The sequence below is a fragment of the Eumetopias jubatus genome, unplaced genomic scaffold (assembly GCF_037043125.1).
Source record: "Eumetopias jubatus isolate StellerSeaLion01/CBP00866 unplaced genomic scaffold, mEumJub1_p1.0 scaffold_10, whole genome shotgun sequence".
In the NCBI taxonomy this organism is placed as follows: domain Eukaryota; kingdom Metazoa; phylum Chordata; class Mammalia; order Carnivora; family Otariidae; genus Eumetopias; species Eumetopias jubatus.
In genome coordinates, this window is record NW_028274816.1 from 96,846,945 (window position 1) to 96,866,979 (window position 20,035).

At 38.0% G+C, this 20,035-nt stretch overlaps 1 protein-coding gene across 3 annotated transcripts in view; it reads right to left on the bottom strand.

Moving 5' to 3' along the window:
* Window positions 1-20,035, bottom strand: part of TLK2 (tousled like kinase 2) — a 115,107-nt gene that overhangs the window by 23,105 nt on the left and 71,967 nt on the right. For all 3 annotated transcript variants that reach the window (XM_028087430.2, XM_028087431.2, XM_028087434.1), the window contains 7 exons: window positions 18,719-18,811; window positions 13,083-13,193; window positions 11,978-12,114; window positions 6,700-6,852; window positions 3,808-3,874; window positions 2,255-2,352; window positions 692-773 (listed from right to left, as the gene is read on the bottom strand). In XM_028087430.2, the coding sequence (XP_027943231.1) occupies window positions 692-773; window positions 2,255-2,352; window positions 3,808-3,874; window positions 6,700-6,852; window positions 11,978-12,114; window positions 13,083-13,193; window positions 18,719-18,811 (741 nt within the window). The remainder of the gene's footprint in view (window positions 1-691; window positions 774-2,254; window positions 2,353-3,807; window positions 3,875-6,699; window positions 6,853-11,977; window positions 12,115-13,082; window positions 13,194-18,718; window positions 18,812-20,035) is intronic.

Sequence of the window (20,035 nt, forward strand, 5' to 3'; positions counted from 1 at the left end):
TGAAGGTCGCACCTCAGGAAGAGGGACTTCGCAGGGCCATGTAGTAAAGACCATTTAATAAACGGATTCTGCATGTAAAAGCCTGGTGCCAGAAACACCTAGAAACTGAAGGAGGTGGTGACCGGTGGATCTGCAGCTATCCTGAAAACCAGCTGAATTTCTCATTTAGTACAACTGACCAACTGGAGGCACAGTGGTCTGAACTTCACCGGCCTGGCCGAAGCCAGGATGCTCCTTCGGAATGCCAGAGTTACTAAACACTCAGACTTAGAAGACGAGAACATTTTAAAAACAAAAAGCAAGTTTTCAAGTAAGAATTAACTTCAACACATCTATTTTGTTAAAAAATTTTATAAAAATAAAAGTAACACATACTTATTTCTAACAAATGTAAGTGAGGCACAAAGTATAGAACCAGAATAAAAATCACTGCAGTTTCACTACCCAAAAAGAAGTGTTTTTCCTTCCTGTTTTTTTATTTTTCAAACTTGAAAATACGGCAAACTACTGTATCCTGCCTTAGTCACTGAAGTTTCCTGGAAGCAGTTCTTCTAAAGATACAGGTTCTTAGAGTTTCTGAATTTCAACAAATAGGTATCAACCCACAATTATCACTATTCTTAACGTCCTCCAAGTTGGTAAAAACCAAGAATTCAATGCTTAGTCTTTGTACCGAGGTTCTTACACTTACCTTGTAAACTTCACTGAAACCTCCTCTACCCAAAAGATGTAACAACAAATATCTGTCATTTAGCGTTGGATGATCTTTAAATCTGTGGAAACAGAAAATACAGAACATCCTGAGTGTAAGGACTACACAATCTTCCCTGCTGGCAAAATTCCCAGAATACCTCACATGCTATACACGTTCGAGGAGGCGGCCCAATGACAATGAACAGCACTGGCTGGAGAGAACCATAAGCCACAGGTGCCAGCCTCAGCGTAGCCACAACTGGACCTGTAACCTTTGTTGACCTTCCTCCCCTTCTGAAAGGTAGCTGTGCAACTCCCAACACTATCCACTTGCTATAAGGTGAGGGGGGTACAGACTCCACCAAATCAGGGATTTTCAAACTGTGCTACCCACTTCCTCCAAAGTATTCCCACCATTCCCAAACTAATATAATAAAGTTCCAAGATATTTCCCAGGGCCTTAAAAATGGATCTGATTATTAAGGAAGTCATATGTTCTATGCGCATTCATGTTCTCTCTTTAAGACAGTTTCATGATGTGACTGTTTTCCCCACAGAGGATTCTACCCTGTGTTGTTTTCTAACAGTAAGACAAAGAAAGGAGAGATGCTGGCAAAAGCAACTTCACAAATATTTCTACCTAATTCCAGATCTTAAATAGCCCCATTATTAATCCAGAAATTATTTTCATTTTGAGACACTGACATGCCTGCAGAGGGAGGCAACATGACCGTGTGGCAGTCAGCTCTGGAGCTGTTCAGTCACACAGGTACGGGTCCCTGGTGAGGCTGACTTGAGTTTCACTGGGCTACTGTGAAAATGAGCTGACAGCATCAGGGCACGAGGCACTGTGCCTGACACACACACACAGCTCAGTCATGGGAACTGCTGTGCCTGACACTTCACAGAAAGGAAAAGTCCATGGCTCACACTGGCCAAACAAAAATACACAAGCTACAGCTATGTCCAAAAAATTGATGGTTCAGAGTCAGAAAAACATGGGAAGGAACAGATTCTGGACTGAAGCTACTTCCCACTTTAATCTACTTTTCAGTTGTTATCCTTTAAATGACTTATAAACAAAGGTGGGCATTCATCTACAATTAATGCGCCAAACTTAACAGAGTCTTGTTTAAAATCTCAACACCCAAATTGCCCTTAAAGGTCATTCCAAAACCAGGGCTATCTCAAGCCGGTATCATTCCACAACACCACACTGTCACCTATGCTTCCCTTTAGCAAGGTTCTGCAGGAATCTGAAAATACAGTGTATCCCAACTACGTACAACCACAAAGCTATATTGTTTTAGTGACCTCTACTTGTGTAAAAGTGCTATAATACATGTATAGATATTAACATATAAATCTAATATATTTACATATATTTAAACTAAAGCACATCATAGTTGTGTTCACAAACCTGTATTATAACCTTGCAATAGAGCTAAATACACTGTGGAATCATTTACCCAATTTATAATAAGCAGAAACATCATTCTTGATCATTCATGTCAGAAAGTGTTCAGCAATCTCCAACCCAACATACCCCCAAGTTGCTTACTGTGAATTATCTTCATTATGTATCCTTTTTAGTTCCCTGATATGTAGATTTCTAACCCTTTCTAGCCTTTCCAGCTCTGCCTGGATCTCTGCTTCTTCCTAAAGTGAAAAGGAAAGAAATAGCTCAGAACAGAGGACACCACTTTTTCAGAATCTCATTTCAAAAACAGCAGACATTTCTCTTTTGAAAAACTAAAGGAAAATGTTTCTTTCAAATTGAAAAATTTAAGATAACCATAAAAAACAAGCCCACAGCAAATAATAAAAAAAATTCAAACCATACAAAGGAGTACACAAGTAAGAAAAAAGGCCTCTGCTCTTGAGTCCTCCTATTATGCCCATTCCCCATATGTAACTGTTTCTAAGTGTTTTGTGTAAATTTCCAGAAATGTTCTCTGTTTTTACATATAGGCACACACATTTTTTTTTTTTTTTTTTAAAAGAAAAATCAGATTCTCTATCTGGTTCTGCTCTGTAAGTATGGATCATGCTTGGTGCCTTAAGTTCCACTGATTTAACAAGATCTGAGAACCCAGTGGGGAAAAACACACACACACCAACAGCAGTTTATTAAATGCTTACTGACCATCATTACCATAAATAGCATCTACCAAAAATGTATGGGCTGTTAGATGAGCAATCTACATCCAAGATGCCTCTGTGAACACTGTCAACAATTTTTATGTGGGTGCCTCTGTGTTACAGTATGGCTTGTACAAGACCTTCTATTCTTAGCTAGTCTAAACTGGCAAGAGGTTAAGAGCTACTATGCGATTTAAAATATCCTAAGGGTTTTTAAGTGCCTGGGTGGCTCAGTTGGTTAAGCATCTGCCTTCAGCTCAGGTCATGATCCCAGGGTCCTGGGACTGAGTCCTGTGTCAGGCTCCCTGCTCAGCGGGGAGTCTGCTTCTCCTTCTCCCTAGAGCTGCCGCTCCCCCTGCTTGTGTTCTCTCTCTCTCGTGAGCGCATGTGCACATGCACTCTCTCTCTCAAAAAAATCTTTTAAAATAAATAAATAAAATATCCTAAGAGTTTTCATATCAAATCTGAACCACCTACTCATATTGTATATTTAATGTTTATTATAAGGATAACACTTATGAAGCTTTATGACATATACAGAATTATCTATTGGTATATCATTGGTTGAAAAAGTGCTCCCACTGGGTGGCTGGAGTTGGCTCAAAAATTGAAAGTCATTTCATCATTAGAAATACAAGAGGGGTGGGTATGCCTGGGTGGCTTAGCAGGTTGAGCCTCTGCCTCTTGATTTCGGCTCAGGTCATGATCTCAGGATCCTGAGATTGAGCCCGAGTCGGGCTCCACGCTCAGCAGGGAGTCTCCCTGAGATTCTCTCTCTTTCAGCTCCTCCCCCCGCTTGTGCACGCACTCTCTCTAAAACAAACAAAGAAAATCTCAAAAAAATAAAAAATTAAATACAAGATGTGATAGTGAACACAACTACTCAAGATTTCTGCAGGTATATCAAACCATGACATCTGTTCCAATACCACATGTAAACTGATTTCTCCATATTTTTCTCATTACACTTACCTTTTTAAGATGACCTAATCTAAGTTTGAAGATTTCTTCTTGTTCATGGTATTCTGCTAATGTTAACCTGGAAGATAATGGTAGAAATCCCAGTAAATTATGTGACATCGTAGTGTGTCTATAATAAAGACAAATGCCAAAGCATGTTGTACAGTATATTCAGTCTCTCTGTTAAAATAACTGAGACAGATTATCTTGCAATCCTTTGACAAGAGAAAACTTCTGTGATTTATCAGATATGACATGAAGAAAGGACTGCAAAGCCAGAAGACTAATTTGTAAAAAATGAGAAAATAAATGAGCTGTATTTTTATGTTATTTATGAAATGAGTTTTGTCCATACAATCTCAGATGAAAATCCACTGGGAGAGGTAGCCAAAAATTATATGCCTAGGTTTTTGGGGTTTTTTTGAAGGGCAAATAATAAGCCAATGGATTTGATTATTTCTGATAACTCTTAAGACTCTGCTACTATAACAACAAGGAGAAGAATGACAGAGTGGAAGAGTCCAGGATTTGGAGTCTGAGGTCTAGGGTTCGAAGTGCAACTCAGGCCACTGGCCATGTGACCTTGGACAATCAACTTTAACTTAAGTCTTAGTTTCTTAAAAATGCAGCAAGCAATGATCCCCATCTAACAAAGCTGCTGTGCCTATTAAATGAGAATGTGAAATAATCCATAAATTGTAAGAAGGTATTTAAACACAATTCTCAAAGGGCTGACTTGGTGGGTGATCACTGTTCCACCTACCCCAATTGAACCCTTACGTTGTAAGAATGAGCCTTTAAGGGCGCCTGGGTGGCTCAGTTGGTTAAGCAACTGCCTTCAGCTCAGGTCACGATTCTGGAGTCCCGGGATCGAGTCCCACATCGGGCTCCCGGCTCACCAGGGAGTCTGCTTCTCCCTCTGACCCTCCCCCCTCTCATGCTCTCTCTCTCAGATAAATAAAATCTTAAAAAAAAAAAATAAGCCTTTAAGAAGTGACAGCTTACTCCTCCAACTTCATTCTCTTCACACTCTAGAAGTACACACATATACTTCTAAGTTTCAGATATCATTATTTAGACATATTCTAAACAGCCGGAGAAAGAAGAAACAGCTATCCCATCAACCAGGTAGGGCTACAAAACAGTCTTTGAGGTCTGAGTCCCGCATCGGGCTCCCTGCTCGGCGAGGAGTCTGCTTCTCCCTCTGACCCACCTCCCTCTCACGCTGTCTCTCATTCTTTCTCTTGCAAATAAATTAAAAAATAATAAAATAAAATAAAAAGAATAATAAGAAGAAATGTATCCACTAGGGCTGTTACACCTGTCTCTTCACAGTGACAGACATACTTAACATCCATTAATCCATATCACACCAGTAAAAAAGAGAGAAATGAAAGATCATAGCTAGGGACTATCCCTGCCTAAAATAGGTTCAATACCAGGAATGATAATGTGACTCACTCTAAGCCTCCAGAGGAATGTTTTTGGCTTCTGGCCAAAGGAATGAGCCAAGTTATAGATACTCTAATTAAAAACTGGACTGAAAGCCTTCCAGCTCGGATCTGACACAGGGCTCCAGATGGCAACTGCTCACTGACATACTACTGGCCTGGACTGAATTCTAATTATTGTTCTGTGGCTAGGGAACAGCCTATGCCTTCTACTACTCCTAAGCCAATGGTCTTATACACTAGCATTTGATAATTTTCAAGTAATACTGGAGGGAGAGTCCCTTCACAAAATAAATATGGGAGTGATAGCAAAAGAAGACAATGATCAGATTAATGTGTACAACATGTGCCCAGAAACTTTCAAATCTGGGCTCCTACTTGGACTTTCTGAAAGGAAATATTTCAAATTTAGAATCCAGTTTTAAAATATTTATTTATGGGCGTCTGGGTGGCTCAGTCGTTAAGCGTCTGCCTTTGGCTCAGGTCATGATCCCAGGGACCTGGGATCGAGTCCCACATCGGGCTCCCTGCTCAGCGGGAGACCTGCTTCTCCCTCTCCCACTCCCCCTGCTTGTGTTCCTGCTCTCGCTGTGTCTCTCTCTGTCAAATAAATAAATAAAATCTTTAAATAAATAAATAAAATATGTATTTATAAGAATGAAGATGTTTCCCAAGCTTATTCACTGTGTGTATTTTTATCACTATACTCAATGTAATTATTAGTTTATTCATCTGTTCATTTCCCCTAAATAAACTGTGAGCTCCTAAGGCTGGGGCTGTATCCTTTAGCTCTGTATCCCCAGTCTCTAGAACAGGGCCAAGTGTATAATAAGCATTTAACACAGATTTATTAAATCAATGTCAAGGAAAAGGCTCCCCAACACATCAGGTATGTATGGAGTGAGTACTGGCATTAAGTTAAGCCATCTTTCTCACTGGAATGGGATGTCATGGGCTTTTAACAAAGGTATAGAACAAATATCATTATACTTGAGGTGGATTATGGGTTAATATGTTTTTGAGAACTGATATGAAAACATAAAGGCAAAACACGTATCTTAAATAAGTAATATATAGTAACATACAGGTAATCCCCAAAAGATGGTACCAATGCACCATAACCCAGAACCATACATAAGCAACTATATCATTTGACTACCATGATGACATTACATTTGTTACAAGAGTGGCCAAAGACCATGACGCCAATTAAGTGACATTATTTCTCTCGCTCATTTGAAAATACCTAAATAAGATCAGGACTAAGAAAATGAATTAATTTTACATGGTTTTTATATATAAGTTGTGAGTAAATCCATTAATGTAACTAAAAAGAAAGCTAATGCTCTAGAAATCCCCATAATTTAACATTTTGTCCAGTGGCACTTAACAGGATATCAGTATTTTGGGGGAGAGTGTGGTACCTCACAGTTCACGTGAATAAAGAACATACGTTTCATTTTCAGCTCCGTTGGTCTTGCTTTTCCTCTGTTTCTGCTCATTGGTTGCTGGAGGGGCCTGTCCCATGGCAGGAGGTTTCCGTTTCGCTAACATTTTCCGTTGTCTTTCTATCTCTTCCCTCTGTGAATTTATCCTTTCCTGCTGCCTGGAGATATAAAAGATGTTGCACAGAAGATCAAAAAAATTGTAAGACAGCTGCAGAATAAACACAAATATCTTGGTACCCATAGATTTTGATAAACTTCAAAAAAATAAGCCCCTTTAAATCAAGTAAAGATTTGTCTTAACTTCAGTTTGGAAGAGTCAAATAACCACGACAGAAAGATTTTTTTGGAATGAGTCTGTGCTTTAAGACAGTAGTTATGATTATTCTCAGACCAGGAAAGTATACAGGAACAATATCCAATTTTCACTGTGACCTTATTTTCTGACTCAAGGAAGAATTTTCTCTCTCTCTCTCTCTCTCTTACTTTCTTTTAAAGATTTATTTATTTGTGAGAGAGAGAGAGGAGAGAGAGAACAAGCAGGGGGAGCTGCAGAGGGAGAAGGAGAAGTAGGCTCCCCACTGAGCAAGGAGCCTGATGCGGGAGTCGAGTCCAGGACCCTTAACTGACTGAGCCACCCAGGCACCCCTAAACTAAGGTTTTCAAAAACAAGTACATTCAGAGAAAGCACAATGAGGCCTTGCAACTCGTAAAAACTCCTTAGGGAATGGGACATAAAATGAATTCATAAAAAACATACATAAAGATTCTTCAGATATCTAACACCATCACCATTAGAGGATTTCCTAATAATAAGTCTGAATTTTCTATAATAAACCCATTTGCAAATTAGGAGTCAGTAAAAATATCAATATAAGAAAACCACTTTCTCTCATGTATGCCTAACAGATATTAAGGTTTGGAGAGCTGGCATATTAAAAATATACCAAGATTTGGGATTAACCATTTAAAAGACTAAAATCTTTAAATCACCTACCCTAGTTGAGAATCAAATGCTAGCTCCCTTCTTCTCTCTCTACCATGCTTCTCCCACCTTTTCTTGATCCCACCTTCATTTCTGCAGAATAATGGAATCTAAGTTGTTTTTTTTTTTTTTAAGATTTTATTTATTTGACAGAGAGAGAGAGAGAGAGCAGGAACACAAGCAGGGGGAGTGGGAGAGGGAGAAGCAGGCTTCCCGCCGAGCAGGGAGCCCGATGCGGGGCCCAATCCCAGGACCCCGGGATCATGACCTGAGACGAAGGCAGACACCCAACGACTGAGCCACCCAGGCGCCCCGGTATAATGGAACCTAAGTTGTTAACCTGTTTTCAAATGAAATCTATGCAACCCTCTTCCGTGAACGACACTGCAGTAGTCAGTCTCTTGACCTTCCCTACACTCAGTGTATTTTTCTTGGAAGAATGGCAACCAGAAGAACAAGACTATATTCCAAGGTAGATGCCCAGAGTTTATGCTCCCATATCTGTAAGGACAATGCTGTGAGCAAGATTAACCTAATCAAAGCATTGTAAATAAAAAACCATTCATGTGATAATATAATCCCATTGGAATCAGGATGAGCTGGTCACTAATGTCAATTTAACATCAGAATGGAAATCATAACTCAAAAGAGTTTTTGTCTGAAAAAAACCTCTTAACTATCATTAAAGATATGCCTCCCCACCAAAATACATGTATATGGCTTGAAAGAATTATGGATTGAGACTAGAATCCTTAGATAAAATCACAATCCTCCTGACTCAGTGAATGCTTCAAGGAAAACAATGTCTCAGAACTGTCTCTCAAGAGGTTTCCCAATCAAACTGGTAAAATATCTTTGGCTCCTTTTCTATCCTTTCATGGACCATGTGAGTGCAAAGCACAGTGAGCTCTCTGGAGATAACCATACAACATATAGTCTAAGCTATAAACTATAGTGGGCTAGTGGAGTGCCACAGTGTTTTGTCTTTGAAGATCAGCTGCTTTGGAAGATTGAGATTTTTAGCAATCACCTTTATTAAGCATAAAATAAAACTAATTTACTATTGTTTCTAGTAAGAATCCAAAAATTTGATCTCCAGAGACCCACCAAGAAAGGGGCCCCATAACCACCATATATATAAAGCATAAAGACAGGGGACAATGATGCTAAAAACTTGGGGAAATCTTAAACCGCATATTCTGAGAATGAGAACACTTGCTTGAACATAAAAAAGGATGTACCAGAGATCACGATTATATAAAAAACGATTCCTACATTAACTCTTGATATTCTTGAAATGATTTAGCTATTTATACTTGCAAATAAAAATCATCTAAAGATAGTCCCATCAGTGATACTTCGTTTAGGTTTATTCTGGGAGTAAAGTTGGGAATTACGTCAGTAAACGGTAACTTCTCTTAGAAAAGAACCATGTCTTATCAAGCCTTATACCTCCAACACATATGACAGTGCCTTTCAGAGTTGATCCTTAAATCCTTGCACTGCATCAATTTTAGAGAATGATTGCCATTTATCACCCACAGAAAGAGAGTACTTCCACCATCTTTTACAGAGGTACTGATGATCTGATAAATCCATCTCACTCCAATCTAAATAACCCTATTTAAAAAGCCATTACCTCTAAAAGAAAACAAAAGACAATCAGCCTTAGGCACCATTACAGGCTGAAGTAGGTCACCTAAAAAGATATGTTAAAGTTCTAACCCCCAGGACTTCAGATTATAACCTTTGGAGATAGGGTCATCGAAGATGTCATTAGTTAAAATGAGGTCATACTGGAGTAGGGTAGTCCCTTAATTCAATATGACTGGTGCCCTTACAAAGGGAGAGAAGACACAGAGACACACGGGGGAACACCATGTGAAGATGGAGGCGGAGACTGAAGCTATGCTGCCACAAGCCACAGAATGCCAAAGAATGATCCTCCCTAGAGGCTTCAGAGGAAGTATGGTCTGTTAACACCTTGGGTTTGGATTTCTGGCCTGGACTGTGAGAGAATAAACTTATGTTGTTTCAAACCACCTAATTTATGGTATTTTGTTACAGTAGCCCTAGGAAGTGAATACAGGCACCTTCAACAGTAAAACTGTATTCCAGACTCCAACCATACTATACGTAACCAGTAAGAGAGGTATTAAAAAACAAATGCACATATTTTTAGACATCATTTTAACCAAATTATGTATCATGGAGTTTCTTATATACAGAGAATAATCATTTATGAGGATATCAAATATAGCCTTTACAACTGAAGAATTTCAATTTCTGCATTAAAACTGAAAGGGAATTAATTTATTAAAGTGAAACTAGAAAATAAAATACCTGTAATTAGTAGACAACAGCCAGAAACAGTTGCCCAAGAAAAGAGATGGATATTCTGTAATTTATATGACCTAAAACCATAAAAATGCTATCCACCTAGGAGGAACAATCTCTAGTTAAGGATCTAATTTAGACAGTCCTAATTGCTCTGATGGCTCTACAAGCAAAGTCACCATTTCGTACTCTGTGAAAGATTTCCAGAACCTTTTTACTCTGTTTACAGAGTAAAAAGATAAAATACTACTATCAGCTAAAACTGTGAGCACTTCTAAAAAAAATTAATTACATTTTATATCTCTATACAAACACACTATTATTTTCAGTCAAAGTCTTTAGACATTTTAGAGACAGCCCCATCTAAAGAGTAACCACTGTCAGGAGTCACCATCACATCTAGGACTCAGTCTGAGCACTAGGTGGCTTTGGCCAGTATTGGGGATATAGCTTCGGGTCTCATTCTAATGAAACTGGTGTTCTACTTTCGGGGCAATTTGCACGCCCTGGTCAGGGTGTCATGCCTTGGTGTAACAGCCATTTCCACTGCCCTGGTGCATTTCTGCTCTCCCCAGCCATCTATGCTTAGCACTTGGAGTGGATGTTGTTCTGTGCCTCTGGAACCTGCCCTAACTCAAAAGGCTTTGTTTTTCTTCCTGGGTAATGTATCTTTCACTCAATAGCTAACCTCTTATCACATCAAATTACACATACTCAAGGTACATGTGTGAGGCAAAGACATACCTAAGCCAAATGGAGGGTAATGTATCATATATAAAACAGTGACTGCTAATGTGCAATCCAGAGTTAGTATTATTAATAAGATCAGTATCTATATTTTATTTCAGGCATAAATTTGTTATTTCTTTATGTTTCATTACTATTAAAGGAGTCCCACACTCTCCAATTACTGCTCAGTAAGTTACTTCAGGAAGGAAAAAAAGAAAAGCAGTCTATGGAACCCTCCAACTCATAGTGACCTATAGATCAAATGTTTGAGAGCCCACAGTTAAAAACACAATGCCCTTCCTCCCAGTCTCAGATGAAAATAATCTAACAAACAAAGACAAATAAATAAGATATACCAAAAGATACTATAATCTAAAGATATACATATTTTTTAAGTCCAGAGCTAATCTTAGCTATTTACATAGTTGGAATTTTAGGATTTTAAATGTTAATTCTCTCCTTGAAGTAAATACTTGAATGTTTCAAACCAAAGTTATGAAAAAGTGAAAGAGTGTTTAAGATTCCAAGTTGCTGACAGATACACACTGTGGCTGGCCCCCAGCCTGACCACTGGCTCAGCCCCGGCCTTTAAGGGAGCCACTCTCTAATGACTGGACACCGTCTCCTTAAAGGGCCTCAGGGGCATATAAGTTCTTCTAGGGTTTTATTTTGTTTTATACCTAACTCAGGACATTATTCCTTAGGTCCTTGCCCATTTCATTTTTCTATGGACCCAGAATCAACATGCTTACTGACTCCTCGTGAAAATCCATTACATAATTAAAAAGATAAGTCAAGTCCTAGATTTTTCTTCCTTAACTTCAGCAATTGATTTTTTTTTAAGATTTAATTTATTAATTTATTTGAGAGAGAGGGAGAGAGGGAGGGAGGGAGGGAAGCAGACTCCCTGCTGAGCAGGGAGCCTGATGCGGGGCTCAATCCCAGGATTCCAGGGTCCTGACTTGAGCCGAAGGCAGACCTTTCACCGAATGCGCCACCCAGGTGCCCCAAATTCTGATTCTTTTGAACTTTAATGTAGAACTCACTTACTATTTCTCTGATTACTTTTGTCATTTTTTCTAGGACTTCACCTCATTCCCTATGTTTCTTCACACGTATAGGGACTAAAGCTGAATGAAAAAGAGGACTACCACGGCTGGAATTTGTAATTACTATAATTACAGAAAACTTAAAGCAACTTTTCAACTTCAATTTAATCACTGCAGTTCACTTACTTGATAAGGTTCTGGAAAGCATAACCATCTGTCCATTGTTCAGTAAAAGAGGCCCCATGTCGAACGGTGGTAAAGTGGCCCAATCTCAAGCGGTCTTGCATGCTCTTATCTCTACACGCCATCTTCTCTTGTTTTGACTTAGGGGAAAGGACAAATAGAAAAGAACGTTATTCTCCGATGAGAACTCAGATATAGCATGGTGTTTACTTTCCGCACTATACTGATCAAAGTTTAGTAACTGGCTGACTCTACATGGTCTTCAGGAAGTACCCTAAAACTTTAAATAAATTCTCTGTATTAATGGAAAAAAGTGGTTTCCTTTCTATAAAATTAATGAATTAAAAGCTAAAACAACATTCTCCTCAGTATCTTTGACATCAATAACCTACTTCCCTTTTGTCAGTGCTCCCTGTCTTTTTAACAGCATTCCAAAGATTTCAGCAGAAGCAATCACCAATCTGTTGGAAACCTCTAGCTTGTAATAACTTATTTCATTAGCAGTATTGATATCTTTCAATAGACTATAAATATGTACTAGGGATGTAATAAAAAAACTCAAGAAATACTTACTAATAACTATTAAAGTCAAGTCACAGCTAATCAATTACTATAATAAAGGAAACAACAGCCAATTAAAGCAGTTGCATACAAGTGTACGTCAACTTAATTTTTTTAAAGCACAAAGAACACTTAATTATCACATTAGTATATACGTAACTTATTCCAATTGCCACCTCTAAAATGGAAGTGTAACTATTACTAAATGTTTGCAATAGTAAAAGGATATGCACTTCAAATGATTGGATGAATGTATGAATGGGGGAGAGTGACACTGCAAATAAATTCAACTAGGCCAAGCTGTCCCTGTCCAATCACCATCCCACTCCAAGCAAGGCACAACCAGAAACAATGCCCCAAATTATCACTCTGGATGCTTGGGCCAGTGTCCATGTAAGAAAGAATTCTGATTGTCAAATCATAAGGAGTCTTCTCCTAAAAAGCCCTACGTTAAAATATTTTCATCTCAGGTAAGGAGTGAGGAGCTACAGCAATGCCACACCCTGAGCCTCCAGGGATGCAGGGTTCAGGCCACCCCGACACTCACCTTTTCTATAAGGAGTTTCTTGCTCATTGTCACACATCGATTTAATCGTTCTTTGTACTTTTCTAGCATCTTTTGCTGCTCATCAATCTGCCGCCTCAAATCACAGTTGGCCTTCAAGGGGAAAACATTTTTTAAATTAGCTCCAAGGAAGATAGATTAATACATAAGCAGCTTTTACGGAGTCCAAACATAATTTCTTATTGCTCAATCAAAAGCAAAATTAAGGTTCAAAGAGCTAAGAGTAACCAGATTTAAAAAACAAATACTTCCTTTAGTCTCTATAAACTTATCTATTTAGTAAAGATGAATTGTTTCTACAAGTGGGCACGTTTTTCTACTGATATTTTACTCCTCTCAAAAGGCAGTTATAGGTAAATCTAGTACATCACATATACCTAAACTGCAGCAAAATAAAAGAACCTACAATTAATGAGATGTTTAAAATACATTCAAAAGGTGATTAGCACTTTATAGCACTCACAAAATACCTAGAGGATAATTAAACACAAAAAAATTACAGAATTTTTAAAAAACCACATAATGTTCTTATGTTCAATTGTTCTTTGTTTTTCTATTCTTATTTCCAAAGAAAAAGAGACATGAATTTACATAAATGTTTCTTACCAGAGAAGCCAGGCACACCCATGCCCGCATAAGACAGAACTAACAAACAAGATGAATACGAGGTCCTGATTCTCAAGAATGCCAGAATGTAAATACACAGTTCATTTAGCTGTGGTCAGAAGGATGGGCTAAATACTTTGAAAAAGTCAAACCTCCTACAATAACAGAGAAGGGAAGAACCACTAACCCAAGGTCAATTTTGACTTGCAATTTTTAAACTTATTCTTGTATTAACAAAAGATCTCTACTCTTTCAGGAAATAAATGCTACTTTATAATAATGTGCTTGAGTTGTGAAAAAAGATCTGGCATTTCCCAATCAAATGATATAAGTGTTTCTGAAACACTAAAAAGCACAAATGGAAGCTATTACAGCACACGCAATTTTTGAGACTTTACAGCTTCATTTTTAAAGTGGCCCGTGTACAACAGCTTCCATCTCCAATTTCTACTCATATGTATAATTTCTATCAGTTCTTACAGAGTTCTATGGACCACTCTATCAAAGGCAAAGTGCAAGTACGGGTACATGTGACTAATTCATAATAAAGAATCTACAGGGTCCCTGGCTGGCTCAGTTTGGTAGAGCCTGCGATGCCTGATCTCAGGGTTGTTCAGTTCGAGCCCCATGTTGGGTGTAGAGATCACTTAAAAACAAAATCTTAAAAAAAAAAAAAATCTAAGACAAAGACTACATAATGTTTACATAAAATTCCATCTCCTTTTGGAAGGCGAGGATTCCCTTAAAATCTACAATCAAATGTATGGAATCAAACTCTGGCAGCTTATTTAAACTTTTAAGAACTCTAGGGGAGCCTGGCTGGCTCAGTCAGTAGAGCATGTGACAACTCTTGATCTTGGGGATGTGAATTAAAGCCCCACGTTGGGTGTAGAGCTTACTTTAAAAAAAAATTAAATTTTAAGGGGCAACAGGGTAGCTCAGTTGGTTGAGGGTCCGACTCTGACTACAACTCAGGTCATGATCTCAGGGTCATGAGATTAAGTCCCGTGTCAGGCTCCGCACTGGGCATGGAGCCTACTTAAGATTCTCTCTCTCCCTTTCCCTCTAACCACCCCGCCCCCTCACCTCTGATTGTGTGCACACATACTCTTGCTCACGCTCTCTCTCTTAAAGAAATAATAAAATACAATAAAATAAATTTGATGGGGGGGGGAAGGAGAGGGAGAGCACAGAGAGGAAGAAGCAGACTCCTCGCTGAGTAGAGTGCCCAATGCGGGACTTGATCCCAGAACCCTGAGATCATGACCTGAGCCAAAGGCAGAGGCTTAACTGACTGAGCCACCCAGATATACCAAAATACAATAAAATTTTAAGAACTCTAAATTTTTGTGGTTTTCTAGCACTAACAACTTTGTATTTAGGTTTAAACCAGCACCTGCCTATAGCCTCCTGATGCAGCCTTATCCAACATCTCACCAAAATGGAAAAACCCAATGAACCAACCATGCCTGCCTGAAAGGAGACGTTAAGGAGCGCTCATTCCCTGCCCCTCCAGATCAAAAACACAAATTCTAATCAACTTGAAAAATATGGCAGCTGCTTTCGGTGTCTTCCTTTTTGATGCCTCCATTTCTTTGGTATTGTTTCTACAGCCAAAGAAAAGACTACAACCTTCAGAAAACAAGGGAGTAAAAGATGGGTAATGGTGAGTAAAGGGAACATACTGTTTCCTAGAAAATGAAAGCAGTCATTTTTTTAAAATTCAAAAAGAGTACTAAGTCAGGATTCAAGTTTTTCATATACTCCATCTTCTCAATCTTCAAAGTTGGGTGAAGAAAAAAGATGAGCCCATGATCCTTTTTCAGTCCAGCAGAGCTTCTCTGGACAAAACCCTGTCAGTCCTGAAATTGCGCTAGGAGCTTTTTAAACCCGCAATCTACCTAATTAAAACCCTGGCAATTCAAACAACACCCGTATGAACAAAAACAGGCATAAGAACAACCTCAAGCAAACACATCTGCTAACAAGGAAAGATGGAAGGTAGGTACTGAGTCTAAATATGCCTCTCCTCGTTGAAGGATGGAGCAAAGGAAACAACCAAAACACAGACCTAAGTAAAAATATTTCTGAGTAAGGAAAAAGAACATCAGCTTGAGAATGATGAAAATGATCTCCCTAAAGAATCAAAAGAACATTTTAGAATATAGCTTGTTATATTCCATAAAACACAAAAAGACATGGTGTCTATGAAATCAGAGCCAAAAACCATAAAGAATGCACAAGGTAGACAAAGAAAGTGAATCAGATAAGGGGGAAAAGTAAACTAAAATTGTAAATAATAGAATCAAAACTGACATAAGATACAGTAAACAGCAGAAAATATAAATTAATGTTTAATGAGATTCAGAAAAGAAGGTCAATCTTATTAAATACGACTTGAAGTGATAGAAATAAGGGGAAGAGATCAGGGATTCAAGCTAGAAACCAAGGAAGAGGCCAACGTAAGACAGAAAGAGGCAAAAATTAAGTATAACCACACATTTCCAGAAAAAAATTTAGAGACCCATGTACATATGTACCCTGGCAAAATTTTTTGAAATACAAAAATAAGGGGAGAGAGTACCTATAATCAACACAGAAAACAGATTAGTGTTTGTTCCTTTGGTCATGGTCTTCTCAGAAATAGTAAATGCTAAAAAAAAAAAAAGTAAAAGGTGCACACACATGTGTATGTGTGTCTTACAATAAGGAGGCAGAGGAGAAGGCTAACAGGTTATGACACAAAAAGAATACCTTTTATATGGGAAGGCAAGAGAGAGAATTCTCAGATCTATAAGGAAACAAAAAACTTAACACTGATATATCCTTCTTGAAAAATAATTACTTAAAATGTATTCCAGTCAACTAAAAGTAAGAAGACAAAAACTATGATTTAAAAAATATACTGCCAGGCTGCCTGGGTGGCTCAGTCGGTTAAGCATCTGCCTTCGGCTCAGGTCATGATCCCAGGGTCCTGAGATCCAGTCCCACATTGGGTTCCTTGCTTGGGAGAGAGCCTGCTTCTCCCTCTACCTGTTCTGCTTGCCGCTCCCCCTGCTTGTGCTCTCTGACAAAAAAATAAATAAAATCTTAAAAAAAAAAAAATACTGCCAATGAGTTTAACAAACATGTGTAACTAATTATTGTAAATTAGGACATAATACTGCTTGTAATATAAGAATTATTCTTATATAAAATGTTAAAATAACTTAATAATAATAGCCTAAAAACATCAGATGTTATTCAGACCGGGCTTATGGTTTATTTTATTTTAAGTTTATTTATATCACAGAGAGAGAGACAGCTAGAGAGGGAACACAAGCAGGGGGAGTGGGAGAGGGAGAAGCAGGCCTCCCACCGAGCAGGAACCCGATGTGGGACTCGATCCCAGGACCCTGGGATCATGACCTGAGCCGAAGGCAGACGCTTAACGACTGAGCCACCCAGGCGCCCCGGGCTTATGGTTTAGATATGTGCTCAATTCCAGGTTTTATACAGAAGGGAGTCAAATATACTACTTTTTGACTTTGATTTTGATAATTATAGAATAGAGGTAAAGTTTTCTGGAGGAAGATAATCACAGTGACTTTTACTATCTTTATTAATAAACATTACTATTATTGTTAATAAACAAAACCGTTTCTTCCAACCATCTTACCCAATAATAAAGAAAAACTGCAGATCCCCACCCAGCTGTGTCATGGGAGCCCTGGAAGTTCCTCCAACAGAACCTTCAGGGCCCCATGGAGCCAGCTGGAAAACTACTGCATTAGTACAAATGATGATCAAACCTACACCTTCTAAATCACTGGAGGTGATAAAATTATTAATCAATTTTATTTATACATCAGTAAGACTTATTTATATATGCATTTATATATCTGTATATACACACACACTACAAATGGCTCAAAGTTACTGAAGGAAATGTACCAAATGTTTTACTTGGTTAATGGAATTATGGGTGTCATATTTTTCAGTATTTTCTAAATTTATAAAGAGCATATATACTGCTTTTATAATTAAAAAAAAGTTTTTTATTTTTTAATTTTTTAAAGAAGATTTTATTTACTTGACAGAGACACAGTGAGAGAGGGAACACAAGCAGGGGGAGTGGGAGAGGGAGAAGCAGGCTTCCCGCTGAGCAGGGAACCCGATGCGGGGCTCGATCCCAGGACCCTGGGACCATGACCTGAGCCGAAGGCAGACGCTTAACGACTGAGCCACCCAGGCGCCCCAACAAAGTTTTTTAAAGAAGGGGTCAGTCAATATGCTAAATTGCATATTAAAAATATATTTTTAAAATATCATGGTATATTTCCTAAAAGTATCTTTTAAATTCCAGATTAGGTATTTTTGAAGTTTCTCTTGTAAGCACAAAAATCTTTAGACAAATACTTATATAAAAGACACAAAATGCTGGGGCGCCTGGGTGGCTCAGTTGTTAAGCGTCTGCCTTCGGCTCAGGTCATGATCCCAGGGTCCTGGGATCGAGCCCCGACTGGGCTCCCTGCTCAGCGGGAAGCCTGCTTCTTCCTCTCACACTCCCCTGCTTGTGTTCCCTCTCTCGCTGTTGTCTCTCTCTGTCAAATAAATAACTAAAATCTTAAAAAAAAAAAAAAAAAAAGACACAAAATGCAAAAGCAGGGCTGAAAAGTACCTATGAAATAGTTATAAAAATTCAAGAATATTACAAAAACTTCTCTGGAATACAAAAACAGTATTTTATGTTGTTTCCCACAGTTCCAGATGAAACACATACTCCATATATCTATTTCTCTAGTATATAGTTAAATATTTAAATCCTACAACATAAGATTTCCAATTTAAAGAGAAAGCTTAGAATATAGGTTTGATCCTAGTTCCTACTCAGATTCCCTCAGATTAAAGGAAAATATCCAAATGTTTATTATTTGTTATTTGGTTGACAGTAATTATGATGTATGCAAAATCCAAATATACATAGTATCAATCAGTGCTTGTTATAAAATCTCTTACATTTTAATACTTACTCTTAACAAATCATCTATTCTTCCCTCCTTCTTTTCTAAGTCAGAATTCTTACTGTTTTCTAGTGCAGATATTTTTTCTATTGTGAGGTCAGACTATACAAAGAAAAAACAAATTAATATTAGTCTCAAAATATTACATGTCATCATACTTTTCTCATTACTTTTCTGGGGAAAAAAAAGCACTTGCTAACACAGATAGCCTGGAATCACATGGCTAAAGAAATTAAATCTGCTTTTCTCAACCCATTCTTTAAACCTTGTATTTTGCTACATCTGCCCTTCAAACACGTTAATTCTGTGTTTAACTCTGGTATCAAATATATGAATTCTCAAATGATTATGCATTGAACAATACAGAAACATACTACTCTAGAAATGAAACTAACTGTGAATAGAAAAAGAGTTCAGAGGAGGACCCAAATCTCTAAAGAACTAACATGCCACCTAGTGGAAACAAAGAACAATCAGAAGGGGAGAAATCAAGTTTTCTGAATCAAAAGTCTGGTTCAACTGTCCAAAAGCTGCTCATTCAAATAAAATTAAGATCTCCTCCTGAGGACTGTATAGCTCTTAAGATTTAAGAAATTCTCTTAAATTGCCAAGCATCTTGTCTTGAAGCTAACACACTCCCAAGAGGCTTCAAGAAAACACAGTGTACTATTTGGCTAGCTCAACACTACAGAATGGAGGATGTATCCACTATCCTTTTCAGATACTAACTTTGAATGTTCACAACATTCCCTAAATTAAAGAGTTTCTGAAAACTCTTTACGGAGGCAATTATGTTGGTGTGCCACATGTTAAAGGAGTCTAGCTAGCTAGTCTAGCTAGGTCTTGTCAAATAAGCAGGTACAAGGAATAAATTAACTACTTTCACAAAGTAGGGAATTAACATTCACTGAAGTGTATTAAAAGGACTGCCCTAATAAGCATTTTGCATACACTGTCTGACAGAACTAGAATCAAACACATTTTACAGATGATTTGTATTCAAGAACTGAGGCCCAAAAAGATAGTGTAAGTTGTAGAGCCAGGATTTGAACCCCAGCCTAGAGGTCTCCAAAGTAAGTGCTTTTTCAATACCATACTACAGTGTAAGCATTTCTCTGCAACACACCAGAACGGTAAAGAAACACCTCAAAAAGTTAAAGCACCTTCCAAAAGACTTTAATACTCAAAATACAAGTTCTGAGTAAAATACACACAAATAATGAGGTAAAGTCGGAGAAATAAAGGAAAGACAAAGAGAGGACCCATAGATTTTTTATGTGGTTAGCATTTATTCCTAAGCACACCTTTTCCTCTGTGTATTGATCA